The 14,544-nt window shown below is 35.8% G+C and overlaps 1 protein-coding gene across 2 annotated transcripts in view; it reads left to right on the top strand.

The window, feature by feature from the left end:
- Nucleotides 1-14,544, top strand: part of CFAP91 (cilia and flagella associated protein 91) — a 75,318-nt gene that overhangs the window by 25,046 nt on the left and 35,728 nt on the right. For both annotated transcript variants that reach the window (XM_047099660.1, XM_047099661.1), the window contains exon 7: nt 12,769-12,946. In XM_047099660.1, the coding sequence (XP_046955616.1) occupies nt 12,769-12,946 (178 nt within the window). The remainder of the gene's footprint in view (nt 1-12,768; nt 12,947-14,544) is intronic.

Below are 14,544 nucleotides of genomic sequence, written 5' to 3'. Positions count from 1 at the left end.
CTCATTTGTGAGGCCCTGAGTAGGAGTTTAAATGGAGGCCTACATACTATATGTATAGATGTTTAAAAATTATAAATCAAGTTAATATTTGTTAAGTAAAATATGTTCTGTATTTTTTATAAATATATCTTTATAATAAGTTGAAAGGGCAAGTTTAAAATTCTTAGATTCCTTGGGATTCTTTGGTGGAAGGTGGCAGCAAGGGGAGAGGCTGCCTGTGGCTTGCCTTTTTCTCTGGCTGTTCTACATCACGAGGGGCCTGTCATGTGTGCACGTGGTCACCTTACCTGGTTTTTCCAATCTCAGTGTACACATCCCTGCCACTTGGCCACCCCTTGGGCTTAAGGGTGAACAAACAACAGCATATAGTCTGCCCTCAGGAGTCTGAATCCTGGGAAGAGGTCCATGTAGATTTTGGAAGCAGGCTTGGGCCATTTGTTTAAGGAATTCCAGGGTCTCTAAGAGTGGAGTAGCTCCAGGTGGGCATAGTCTGTTGAACTATGATGCTGGGTAGGGCTCTGAAGAATGAGGCTGGGGAGCTGTCTCTCTGTCCAGGTCAAAGAGTGCTACTGCCCAGGGTACTCATGAGAGAAATCTACCGATGATCTCAACCCAAGAATCACAAAGCATCTAAAGAACACAGACGCCAGTAGTGATCAAAAAAAGAAAAAACCAGAAAGAATGATTTCTTGAGCAAACAGAGCAAATGGAACAATCTGAAAAGGACTTAGGAAGTACTTTTTATATCCTCAAAGAGATAAACAGGGGGAGGAACATGAAAACAAAAGTGTGAGCTATGAAAAAAGAATCAGTTGGAATCACTGGAAAGGAAAACTATGAAGTTTGAAATAAAATGAACTCAGTAGTAAACTAGGCAGAGCTGAAGGACAAATTAGTGAAATGAATGATTAAATGAACAAGTATTCCAGAATGCAACATGCAAAAGTACAATAAGATTTAAAAAAGAAAAAAAAAGGTAAGAGCCTTGGGGGATTAGATTATAAGATCCAGAAATTGAAAGGAGAAAGAGTGGTAGAGAAGCAATGCAAGAAAAGATAATGGCTGAGAATTTCCCAGACTTGAAGAAAGATGTAAGCCCACTGGTTGAAAAATTTTATTGAGGACCAACTGGGATAAATTTTTAAAAATTCATACCTATAAATCAAGGAAAAAGAAGACATTGAAAAAGCTATTGGAGAGAAAAGTCAGATTACCTACAAAGGGACAAACACCAGATTGACATTTTATAGTATTATTTTTAAAGTGCTGTGGGAAAAGAATTGCAAATCTAGAATTCTTTCACCAGCCAAGCTATTATTCAGGAGTGAAGGTGAAATAAAGACTTTTCATGGGATAGGACATTTCCTAGGATCTATGCCATAGGATATTGTATAGATGAAGCAAATTCATTTATGTAAGGTACTTAGACCAGTGCTTCACATATAAATAAGCATCTGTAAATGTTAGCTATCAGTCTGAATAAAAGAAGATTAAAGGATATACTTCAATTAGAAGAAAAATGATCTCAAAAAGAAGAAGCAGGGTTTAAGAACATGATGAACAAAAAAAGAGAAAAATATATAATTAAAAATTTTAGATGTCGAGTTTCTAAAAATAATTTTTTAACAAAGAAGCAAGTACTAAAATTCTAGGTCAATATTGGCAAACTGTGGTCCACAGATCAAATTGGCCTATTGCTTTTTTTTTAATATAGCTTGGATGCTAAGGATGATTTTTACATTTTAAAATGGATGAAAAAAGTTTGTATTTTGTAACGTGAAATTTATAGAAATTAAAATTTCAGTGACTGTAAAGAGGTTTTATTAGAAAACAGCCATACTCATCTGTACTGTCCTGCTGTTGCACTATAATTTTTGGAAAAAGTTAAAAATTTTTTTTAATTCCAGTATAATTAACAGTGCTCTATTAGTTCCAGATGCATAATATAGTGATTCAATAACTCTATACATTACTCAGCATTCATCATGATTAAGTGTACTCCTTAATCCTCTTTACTTGTTTCACCTATCCTCCCCACTAACCTCCCAGCTAGTAACCACTAGTTTGTTCTCTATAGTTGAGAGTCTTTTTTGTTCGTCTCTTTTCTTTATTGGTTTGTTTTGGTTCTTAAATTCCACATATGAGTGAAATCATATGACATTTGTCTTTCTCTGACTTATTTCACTTAGCATTATGCTCTCTAGCTCTATCCATGTTGTTGCAAATGATAAGATTTCATTCTTTTTTATGGCTGAGCAACATTCCAGTGTGTGTGTGTGTGTGTGTGTGTGTGTGTGCACCATTTCTTGTATGTGTGTATGTGTATGTTTATACACACACACACACACACACACACACCATTTCTTTATCCATTCATCTGTGGATGGACACTTAGGTTGCTTCTATAATTTGCCTACTATGAACATTGCTGCTGTAAACAAAGGGGCACATATACCTTTTGAAATTAGTACTTTTTTGTTCTTCAGGTAAATACCCAGTATCATATGGTAATTCTAGTTTTCATTATTTGAGGAAACACACACTGTCTTCCACAGTTTTTGCAGAAGTTTGCATTCCCACCAACAGTGCATGAGGGTTCCTTTTTCTCCACATCTTTGCCAACACTTGCTTCTTGTTTATTTTAGCCATTCTGACAAGTGTGAAGTGATATCTCCTTGTGGTTTTGATTTGCATTTCCCTGATGATCAGTGATGCTAAGCATCTTTTCATGTGTCTGTTGGCCATCTGTATGTCTTCTTTGGAGAAATGTCTGTTCATGTCTTCTGTGTCCATTTTTAATTGGATTATATGTGTTTTTGGTGTTGACTTATGTAAGTTCTTTATATGTTTTGGACACCCTAACCCTTTATTGGACAGGTCATTTGTAAGTACCTTCTCTCACTCAGTAGGTTGTCTTTAAGTTCTGTTAGTTGCTTTGCTGTGCAGAAGCTTCTTATTTTTCTTTTTTATTTTTTAAAAAAAAATTTTTTTTCAACGTTTATTTATTTTTTTTTGGGACAGAGAGAGACAGAGCATGAACGGGGGAGGGGCAGAGAGAGAGGCAGACACAGAATCGGAAACAGGCTCCAGGCTCCGAGCCATCAGCCCAGAGCCTGACGCGGGGCTTGAACTCACAGACCGCGAGATCGTGACCTGGCTGAAGTCGGACGCTTAACCAACTGCGCCACCCAGGCGCCCCCTTATTTTTCTTTTTTAAAGATTATGTGTTCTGAGAAAGAGAGAAAGTGTGAGTGGTGGAGAAGCAGAGAGAGAGAGGAGAGAGCAAGAATCCCAAGCAGGCTCTGTGTCAGTGCAGAGTCCAACATGGGGTTCCAACTCACAAACCACGAGATCATTACCTGAGCCAAAGTCAGACGCTCAAGCAATTGAGTCACCCAGGCACTCCAGAAGCTTCTTATTTTGATGTAGTCCCAGTAGTTTTATTTTTGCTTTTGTTTTTCTTGCCTCAAGAGACATATCTAGAAAAATGTTGCTGTAACCACTGTCAGAGAAATTACTGCTTGTGTTCTCTTCTAGGGTTTTTATGGTTTTACATGTAGGTCCTTAATCCATTTTGAGTGTATTTTTGTGTATGGTGTAAGAAAGTGGTCCAGTTTCATTCTTTTGAATGTAGCTGTTCAGTTTGCCCAATACCATTTGTTGAGGAGACTGTCTTTTTCCCAGTGTGTAGTCTTGCCTCCTTTATGGAAAATTAGTTTACCATATAACTGTGAGTTTATTTCTGGGCTTTCTATTCTGTTCTTTTGATCTATGGGTCTGTTTTTGTGCCAGTACCATACTGTTTTGATAACTACAGCTTTGCAGTGTATCTTGAATTCTGGGATTGTGACACCTCCAGTTTTGTTCTTTTTCTTTAAATTGCTCTGGTTCTTTGGAGTCTTTTATGGTTCCATATAAATTTTAGGATTATTTGTTCTAGTTCTGTGAAAAATGCCATTGGTATTTTGATAGAAATTGCATTAGCAATCTGTAGATTGCTTTGTGTAGTATGGACATTTTAACAATTATTTGTTCTCACAATCCATCAGCATGGACTGTCTTTCCATTTGTGTCATCTTCAATTTCTCTCGTCAGTGTTTTAAATGTTTATTTTTGAGAGAGAGAGAGAGAGAGAGAGAGAGAGCACGAGTAGGGGTGGGGCAGAGAGATAGGGTCAGAGGATTCAAAGTGGACTCTGTGCTGACAGCAGAGAGCCCCATGTGAGGCTCAAACTCATGAACCGTGAGATCATGACCTGAGCCAAAGTCAGACACTCAACTGACTGAGCCACCTCGGTGCCCCTCATCAGTGTTTCATAATATTCAGAGTAGAGGTCTTTTACATCGTTGGTTATTTCTAGATATTTTATTCTTTTTACTGAAATTGTAAATGGAGCTGTTTTCTGAATTTCTCTTTCTGCTATACTAATAATTTAGTGTATAGAAATGCAACAGATTTTTATATATTGATTTTATATTTTGCAACCTTACTGAATTAATTTATGTGTTCTAGTTTTTTGGTGGAGTCTTTAGGGTTTTCTCTATATAATATCTTGTCAACTGTAACTAGTGAAAGTTTTACTTCTTTCCTACCAATTTGGGTGCCTCTTATTTCTTTTTGCTGTGGCTAGGTCTTTCAGTATTATGGTGAGTAAAAGTGGTGAGAGTGGACATCTTTGTCTTATTCCTGATCTTGGGGGAAAAGCTCTTAGTTTTTCACCATTGAGTATGATTTCAGCAATGGGTTTTCCATATATGGCCTTTATTATGTTGAGGTATGTTCCCTCTAAACCTACTTTGTTGAGGGTTTTTTATAATGAATGGATGTTGTACTTTGTCAAATGCTTTTATTATATCTGTTGAAATGATAAATGATCATATAGTTTTTATACTTTCTGTTGATGTGATGTTGATTTGATATTGATTGATTTTCAAATACTGAACCACCCTCCATCACAGGAAGAAATTCCACTTGATTGTGGTGAATGATTTGTTCGATTTGGTTTGCTAATATTTGGTTGAGGATTTTGTATCTATGTTCATTAGATATTGGCCTGTAGTTCGTTCTCCGCCCACCCCCCCACCCCCCCTTTCAGTCTCTCAGAGTCTCTCTCCTTTTGTAGTGCCTTTATCTGGTTTTGGTATCAGGGTACCGTTAACCTTATAGAATGAATTTGGAAGCTTTCTTTTCTCTTCTATTTTTTTGGAATAGTTTGAGAAGAATAGATATTAAGTCTTTTTTAAATGTGTGGTAGAATTTACTTGTGAAGCTGTCTGGTGCTAGACTTTTGACTTCAGTCTTTTCAAACCTGTTGAGAATTGTTTGTGACCTAATGTGTGATCTATTCTACAGAATGTTCCATGTGCACTTGAAAAGAATGTGTATTCCACTGTTTTAGGATGGAATACATCTGTTAGATCCATGTGGTCTAATGTGTCATTCATAGCACTGTGTCCTATTCATTTACTCTTTGGATGATCTATCCATTGATGTAAGTGGGGTGTTAAAGTACCCTACTATTATTGTATTATTATTGATTACTTCCTTTATGTTTGTTGTTAAGCTGCTGTATATATTTGGGTGTCTTCATGTTGGGTGCATAAATATTTACAATCCCTATATCTTGTTGGATGGTTCCCTTATACAATTCTTATATCTTGTTGGATGTATGATTATGTACTTTCCTTGTTTGTCTCTTGTTACAGTCTTTGTTTTAAAGTATATTTTGTCTGATATAAGTGTTGCTACCTCGGCTTTCTTTTCACTTCCATTTGCGTGATAAATGCTTTTGCATCTCTTCACTTTCAAATCTGCATGTGTCTTTGAATCTGAAATGCGTCTTTCATAGGCAGCATATAGATGGGCCTTGCTTTTGTATCCATTCTGTCACTTTATGTCTTTTGATTGGAGTGTTTAGTCCCATTACATTCAAAGTAATTTTGGATAGGTATGTACTTATTGCCATCTTGTTAGTTGTATGGTTGTTTTTGTAGTTTTGTGTTCCTTTCTTGTTCTCCTTTTTCAAGGTTTGCTAGCTTTCTTTGTTGATATACTTGGATTCCCTTCTCTTTATTTTTTGCATATCTGTTACCAGGTTTTGATTTGCGGTTACCTTTAGGTCTATATAGCATATATATATATGCATATAGCAGTCTATATTAAGTTGACGGTCACTTAAGTTTGAACCCATTCTAAAAGCACTAAATTTTTATTCCTTTCCCCTGCCATGTTTTAGGTAGATGGTATCATATTTTATATCCTTTTGTTTTGAATCATTTGACTCATTTTTATAGATATACTTAATTTTACTGCTTTTGTGCTTCCTACTTTTCTTACTCCTACTTACAGTCTTTCCTTTACACTCACAGAGTCCCCTTTAACATTTCATGTAAATCTGGTTTAGTGGCCATGAATTTCCTTAACTTTGGTTTGTCTGGCAAACTCTCTCTTTCAATTCTGAATGATAGCTTTGTTGAATAAAGTATTCTTGGTTGCAAGTTTTTTTCTTTTAGCACTTTGAATATATCATTCCACTCCCTCCTGGACTGCAATGTTTCTGCTGAAAAGTCAGCTAGTTGTCTTATGCGGTTTTTCTTGTATGTATCTAATTTTTTTTCTCTTCTCGCTTTTAAAATTCTTTATCAGTACTTTTTTCCATTTTAATTACTATGCGCCATGGTGTGGCCCTCCTTGGGTTGATTTTGTTGGGGGCTCTCTGTGTCTCCTGAATGGATTTCTGTTTCCTTCTCCAAATTCAGGAAGTTTTCATCTGTTATTTTCTCAAATAAAATTTTCTCCCCACCTCTTCTCCATCTTATCCTTCTTGGATCCTTATAATATGAGTGTTATTACACTTGATGGTGTGGCTGAGTTCCCTTAATCTATTTTCATTTATTATTATTATTTTTTTCTCTCCTGTTGAGCTTGATTGCTTTCCACTACTCTGTCCTCCAGGTCACTGATCTGTTCTTCTGTTTCCTCTAGTCTACTATTTTCCCCTTCTAGTGTATTTTTAACTTCAGTTATTGAAGTTCAGTAGTCTTCATCTCAGATTGGTTCTTTTTTTTACATTTTCTGTCTCTTTGTTGAGGGTCTCACTGAGTCCTTCACTTTTGTCCCACCCAGTTCAGTGAGTATGTTTATGACCATTACTTTAAATTCTCTATCAGGCATATTGCTTATCTCCATTTCATTTAGCTTTCTTGTGACTTTGTCCTGTCCTTTGATCCGGGACATATTTGTCTGTCTCCTCATTTTGTCTAACTCTCTGTGTCTGTTTTCTGTGTATTATGAAAGTCAGCAACATCTGCTCTTGAAAGTCTTGGATGTATGGAGAAAAGGTCCTATAGTGCCCTGCAGTATAATGTCCCCTGTTTACCAGAACCTGGCACTTCAGGGGTGTCTCCTATGTGTGTTGCATGTGCCCTGCTGTGGCTGAGTTATATTTGCCCTCAGTCCAGCCATTGCAGTGGCTCTCTTTGCCTGTTTTGGGCAGGGCTTGGTTCCTGTGATGTAATTTGGCTAGTCAGGGTCTCCTTGAGCTTGAGTTGAGTCTGACCAGGGGTTTGCTAGAGCTGCAGTACCACCAGACTACAAGGTGCTCTCCCTGTGTTGTCCCCTCAGATGCTTTTGTTGGTGGGCAGGGCCTGCAGTCAGTCCAGAAATCTGTCCCTAGCCCACTGCTAGGGCTGCATTTGGACTGGTGTGTGGTGTTATCATCCCCTCTCCCTGGGGCAAGAGTCACTTGGAGTGGTGGTAGACCGTGTTTGGGTTGCTTGTGCAATGCCAGCCTTGGATGGACTCCTGCAGAGGGTTGTTCCACAGGAGACACAGGATCAGAGTGAGTGTTGTCAGCAAGGTCTGTGTCAGTCTCCAGGGAGGGGACTTGCAGCTGCCAGGGACAACTCTGCTGATGCCAGCTGGGTTGGAGGGGGTGGATCTGCAGAAGACTGTTGGGCAGGGTGTGCTGTTAGCAAGGTTGGTGGAGATTATTCCTGGTGTGCTGGTACTGGCAGATGTCCATATATCCACACTGGGGATGGGAAATGGCTCCTGTAAGCCTCTTTGTTCCTAGAGAAGTCTCCCAAAGATCCCTACTCCTCCAGTACAAACTCTGAGATTAGTAAACAAATCCACCTCCTGGATACCCCAGGTGTTTTTCAAATTGCTGTTTCTGTGCTGTATCTCAGTGGAACTGTTTGTTATGCTGTCTTTTTAAGAGTAGGGACTCCGTTTCTTCTCACCCTGGGCTCTCCCAGAGCTGAGCCCATTGACTTTTTAACTTCCAGGTGCTAAACCCCATTGGTTTTAAGAACTCACAAAGCTGGGCTTCTCTGGCTTTCAAAGCTAAATGTTCTGGGGATTTGTCTTCCCAGTGCATGGCCCCTGTGCCTGGGGTGCTTATTTATCTCTGTACCCACCTCATTCTTCCCTTTTGTGGACAGTTATGTGGGTCTATTTGGTTCCACTAAGTCTTTGCCTTCCTAGCCTCCTTGATGTGGCCTCTTCTCAACATATGTGTGGAGAGTCTGTTTTGCCAGTCTTTAGTGTTTTTCTGGTTATTTACACTGATGGAGGTGTCTTTAGTTGTATCTGTGGGATGAGGCGAGCCTAGGATCTTCCTACTCTGCTATCTCCCTGAAAGTTCTTACTCTGCATTTTTAAATGTAATGATGATTAGGACGTGCCCCTGGTATTTAGCACACGAGATGGGTTTTGGGAGGTAGGCTGGCATGGACACTAAACATCCTGTGCTGTATCTGGCAGTCCCATACAAGAAATAATTTTTTGCCCAATAAGGCAGTAATATCACTTTAGTTGAGAAATACTGAGTCACTGCAGTAAGAGGAAAAAATTGAGGCATGAAGATTAGAAATAAGAAGCAAAACTATCTTTCTGCGCAATGTACTCATTTAGAAAATCAAATGAAGTAACAAATTACCAGAACTAAGAACCTGATTTCAGTAAGGTAGCTGAATATAGAATCAACATGCAAAGATCAGTAGCTTTCCTATATATGAACAATATCTAAGTAGAAATATTGAAAATATCATACTCTTAATATTGACAAATAACAAAGCGCCTAGGAATATCATTTAACAAAAACATGTGCACAGTATTATGGAGAAAAATGTAAATTATTCCTTAAGCACGTGAACAAAGATTTGATAAAAAGAGAGGCATACCATGTTTATAAATGGGGAGAGTCATGCTTAAATAGATAGGATTTCTCCCCTAAACATTTTATACCTTCAAGCAATTCTAAACCAAATCTGTAATCCCAGTATAGCTGTGCCTATGTAAATCAGCATCTTTCCTCTTTTCTTCCCAGAAATCATACAAAAGCAACAAGCACAACACAACTCCCACAAATTGCACTTTCAGTGATACTTAAAAAAAATCTGTGAACTACTACTAAGTATTTGTTAGGACTACAAAAAGCAACTGAGATTCGGCAGAAACAATGTGGGAGGAAGGAAGGAAGCATGGGCTGTGGGAGAGCACCAGGGGACTCTCAGAAGGCTTGAGCAAAATTATACTTCTGGAAGGCAAATTTGGCAATATTCAGAAAAATTTTAAATGATGATATTTTATGATCTAGCTGCTAGACTTTAGATCCTTTCTAAGAATCATAGAGAAATTTGCATATGGGCATAATGAGACCAGTACAAGGATGTTTGTTGCAGCGTTACTATGTGTAATCAAAAAATTAGAAGCAACTTAAAACATCACTTTTGAGAAGATAGTTTAAATTGTGGTAGAGTCCTACAGTGGAAGAATGCAGTTAGATCTCTGTGTATGACTAGCATCCCCAAAAAACAAAGTTGAGTAAAAAAGCAAGTTGCTGAATGATACAGTAAAATATCATGGATGTAAATATTAAATAAAAGATTATCATGTCTCCCTCTCTCTCTCTGGCCCTCCCCCATTCATGTTCTGTCTCTCTCTGTCTCAAAAATAAATAAATGTTAAAAAAAAATTAAAAAAAAATAAAAGATTATCATATTGTTACTTATGTATAATTCATTTTCCCCCCAGCTTTCCTGAGATATAATTGACATATTGTGCAAGTTTAGGACACACCACATGACTTTATATACATATTTTTTGCAAAATGATTACCACAATAAGATTGGTTAACACACCTATTACCTCACATAGTACCATTGTTTTTTTAGTGTGTGTAAAACATTTAAGATCTACTCTCTTGGCAGCTTTCAAGTATATAATACATTATTGTTAACTATAGTCACCATGCTGTACATTAGATCTCCAGAACTTATTCATCAAATAACTGAAAGCTTGTACCCTTTGACCATTTTCACCCATTTCTCCCATGCCTCTCACCCCTGGAAACCATCAGTCTATGCTCTGTTTCTAGGAATTTCAGTTTTGTTAGATTCCAGATATAAGTGAGATCATACAGTATTTGTGTTTTTCTCTCTAACTTATTTTACTTAGCATAATGCCCTCAAATTATCATTCATGTTGTTGCAAATGGCAGGATTTCCTTTTTTATGGCTGAGTTTTATATATTTTATATTACATATAAAATTGATCACATATTAATTTTATTCAATATATGTTTATTATATTTAATATGTTATATAGGAATTATACATATATCATTTTTTATAACATTCATGTGTTAATGGACACTTAAGTTGTTTCCATGTCTTGGCATCTGTAAATGCTGCAGTGAACACGGAGGTGCAGATATCTCTTTGAGATAGTAATTTCATTTCCTTCAGATATATACTCAGAAGTGAATCATATGGTACCTATATTTCTAGCTTTTTCAGGAACCTCCATACTGTTTTTCATAGCGGCTGTATCAATTACATTCCTGCCAATAGTGTGCTAGGGTTCCCTTTTCTCCACATCCTTGTCAGCATTTGTTACCTCTTGTCTTTTTGAAAACAGCCATCCTAACAGATGTGAAAGGATATCTCATATTTTTCTTTTGTAATTCCCTGATGATTAGTGATGTTGGGCACCTTTCATGTACCTACTGGCCTTTTTTATATATTCTTTGGAAAAATGGCTATTCATGTCATTTGTCCATTTTTTAGTTGCATTATTTTGTTCTTTGCTATTGATTTGTAGGAGTTCCTAATGTATTTAGGATATTAACTCCTTATCAGATATATGGTTTGAAAATATTTTCTCCCATTCCATAGGTTGCCTTTTCCTTTTGTTGCTCATTTCTTTTGCTGTGTAGAAGCCTTTTAGTTTGATGTAGTCCCATTTATTTATTTTTGCTTTTGTTGCTTGTACTTTTGGTGTCATATCCAAAAAATCATTGCCAAGACTAACATCAAGAAGATTCCTTCCTATGTTTTCTTCTAGGAGCTTTACATTTAAGTCTTTAATCCATTTCAAGTTAATTTTTGTGATTAGTGTAAGATAGGGGTTCAGTTTCACTCTTTTGCATGTGAATATCCTAGTTTTCCATTACCATTTATTGAAGAGGGTATCTTTCCCCCAGTGAGTATTCTTGGCCTCCTTGTCAAATATTAGTAGACTATGTATGGGTTTATTTCTGGGCTCTTGATTCTTTTTGTGTCTATGTGTTTATTTTTATGCTAGTACTATACTGTTTTGATTACTGTAGTCTTGTAATATAGTTTGAAACCAGAAAGTATGCCTTCACCTTTTTCTTTCTCAAGGTTGCTTTGGCTCTTTGGGGTCTTTTATGGTTCCATAGGAATTTTAGGATTGTTTTTCTATTTCTGTGAAAAATGTCATTGGGATCCTTATTAGGGATTATATCAAATCTTTGGATGTCCTTGCATAGTATGACTATTTTAACAATATTAATTCTTCCAATCCATGAACATGGGATATTTTTCCATTTATTTTTGTCATCTTCAATTTCTTTCATTAGTGTTTTATAGTTCTTAGCACATAGATCTTTTACCTCCTTGGCTAAATTTATTCCTGTTATTTTTGTAAATGGGATTATGTTCTTTATTTCCTTTTCAGGTAGTTCATTGTTAGTATTTAAAATACAACTGATTTTTGTATGTTGATATTGTATTCTGCAACTTTACAGAATTCGTATGTCAGTCTAACCATTTTTGATAGTCTTTATAGTTTTCTATATCTAAGATTATGTTATCTGCAAATAGAGACCATTTTACTACTTCCTTTTTGATTTGGTTGGCTTTTATTTCTTTTTTGCCTGATTACTCTGGGTGGGACTTCCGGTACTATGTTGAATAGGAGTGATAAGAGTAGGCTCTTGTTTTGTTCCTGATCTTGGCGGAAAAGCTTTCAACCTCACTGTTGAGTGTGATTAACTGTCGACTTGTCTGTACAATTCATTTTTGTTTTATTTCTCTAATAGAGAGGAAGTATAGAGTAGTACATAAGACCACAAGGGTCAGATTGCTATGTTCAAATCCTGATTTCTGCCACTTACCAGCTGTAAGTTACTTTGATATTTCTTTGCATTTCAAAACATTGATTTGTCTAATATAGGGCATTCCAAGGTATGATTGTTCAGTAGTCACAGAATATTCTTCAAATACTCTCTAGCATGTTATGTGTAACTAAAATGTCTTCTGGCTGAGTAACTAACAAGAGGCAGTACAGGGGATAGATAACAAGCTGTGAAGCACAGTGTGAGGATGTTTCCCAATATCATTTCATCCTGTCTTAACCCTTGAATTTAAAAAGGACAGGAACTGAAAGGGAGTAAATTAAATACTGGAAGGTACATGAGTTTGTCCATGTGTTTCTAACTTGCTTTGCTTTACCATCCAGGTCGAGGGCTCCCAGCAGGACAAGCTGAAGTTGAGATGATAGAACGTGCCCGGGAGAAGCGTGCTTGGGAAGCCACTCTTCCCTGTCTGAGTGACATCTCCCAGTTTGAGAAGAGAAGGAGGATGATGAATGCGATGGAGAGGAAGGAATGGGCCTTCAGGGAGCAGGAGATTGAAAAGTAAGTTCTAGATTATCCAGACATCTGCACCTGCACTGGTGGAGTAACGTAAATACTTTTTATCTGTAAAGAATTTTCCCAAATATGTGGGTTTATAACAACCCTCCACCTGTAGAGATAGGAAATTGGGTTGCTGGTTCTTTCAGGAAAAATAGCTCTATAATTTTCTCTCTAATAACATAAAAGTGTATAATGCCCTCTTTGTGTGTAAAGTGAAGCATGGAACCCTTAACAGATTTGAACAATTCCTCAAAGCATCTGTGATTCTTCTCTTCCCTTTTCTCTTTAGGAAAAATCTAATTTAGACTATTTCAGAATCCCACTGCTTTCTGCAAATGTCTTTCAAACTGACTATTTTTATTTTTATTTTTTAACAGTTTTGTTGAGATACAGTTCACCTATCCTAGAGTTCACCATTTTAAAATGCACATTTTAGTCATCTTTACTATATTCACAGAGTTGTATCTCCATCATCACTATCTAATTTTATAACACTTTCCTCATTCCAAGAAAGAAACGTTAAAGAAACTCTAATCCATTAAAGAAACTTTCCATTTCCCCCTTCCACCATCCTTTACAAATATTCACCTACTTTCTATATCTTTGTATTTGTCTTTACTGGAAATTTCATATACATAGAATCATGAAGTATATGGTCTTTTGTAACTGGTTATTTTCACATGTGTTAAAGGTATACCTGCCTTGTACCATATATTAGTTCTTTTTCCCTTTTTATTTATTTTTTTTCTTTTAATTCAAGCGTATATTTGTTCCAATTATTTCTAACAATAGTAAACTAAAAAGAGATTTTGAGCATTTAAATTTTCCAGTAGTTTTTACTATTTTTTTTTAATTTATTTTTTTAATTTACATCCAAGTTAGTTAGCATATAGTGCAACAATGATTTCAGGAGTAGATTCCTTAATGCCCCTTACCCATTTAGCCCATCCCCCCTCCCACAATCCCTCCAATAACCCTCTGTTCTCCGTATTTAAGAGTCTCTTACGTTTTGTCCCCCTCCCTGTTTTTATATTATTTTTGCTTCCCTTCCCTTATGTTCATCTGTTTTGTATCTTAAAGTCCTCATATGGGTGAAGTCATATGATATTTGTCTTTCTCTGACTGACTGATTTCATTTAGCATAATACCCTCCAGTTCCATCCACGTAGTTGCAAATGGCAAGATTTCATTCTTTTTGATTCCCGAGTAATCCATTATATATATATATATTTCATACATATATAAGCATATATATACGTTATATATATAAAAGCATATATACGTTATATATAACGTATATATACATTATATATTATATATTATAATTATATATATTATTATATGTTATAGAATATATATTATATATTATATTATATAATATATAATATACAATATAATATATATAATATATATTATATAATATGTAATTATAACATATATTATAATTATATAAGTATATATTATAATATATATTATATATAATTATATATAAAATATTATATAATTATAATATACATTATAATTATAATTATATCTTATAATTATAATATATTATATATTATATACATTATATATGTGTGTATATATATGTATATATA

The sequence above is a fragment of the Lynx rufus genome, unplaced genomic scaffold, assembly GCF_022079265.1.
Source record: "Lynx rufus isolate CCGP_SWC_20201006 ecotype Redwood Valley unplaced genomic scaffold, mLynRuf1.p SCAF_5, whole genome shotgun sequence".
NCBI lineage: Eukaryota > Metazoa > Chordata > Mammalia > Carnivora > Felidae > Lynx > Lynx rufus.
The sequence above is the reverse complement of the archived record's forward strand: the minus strand, read 5'-3'. Positions and strand labels throughout refer to the sequence as shown.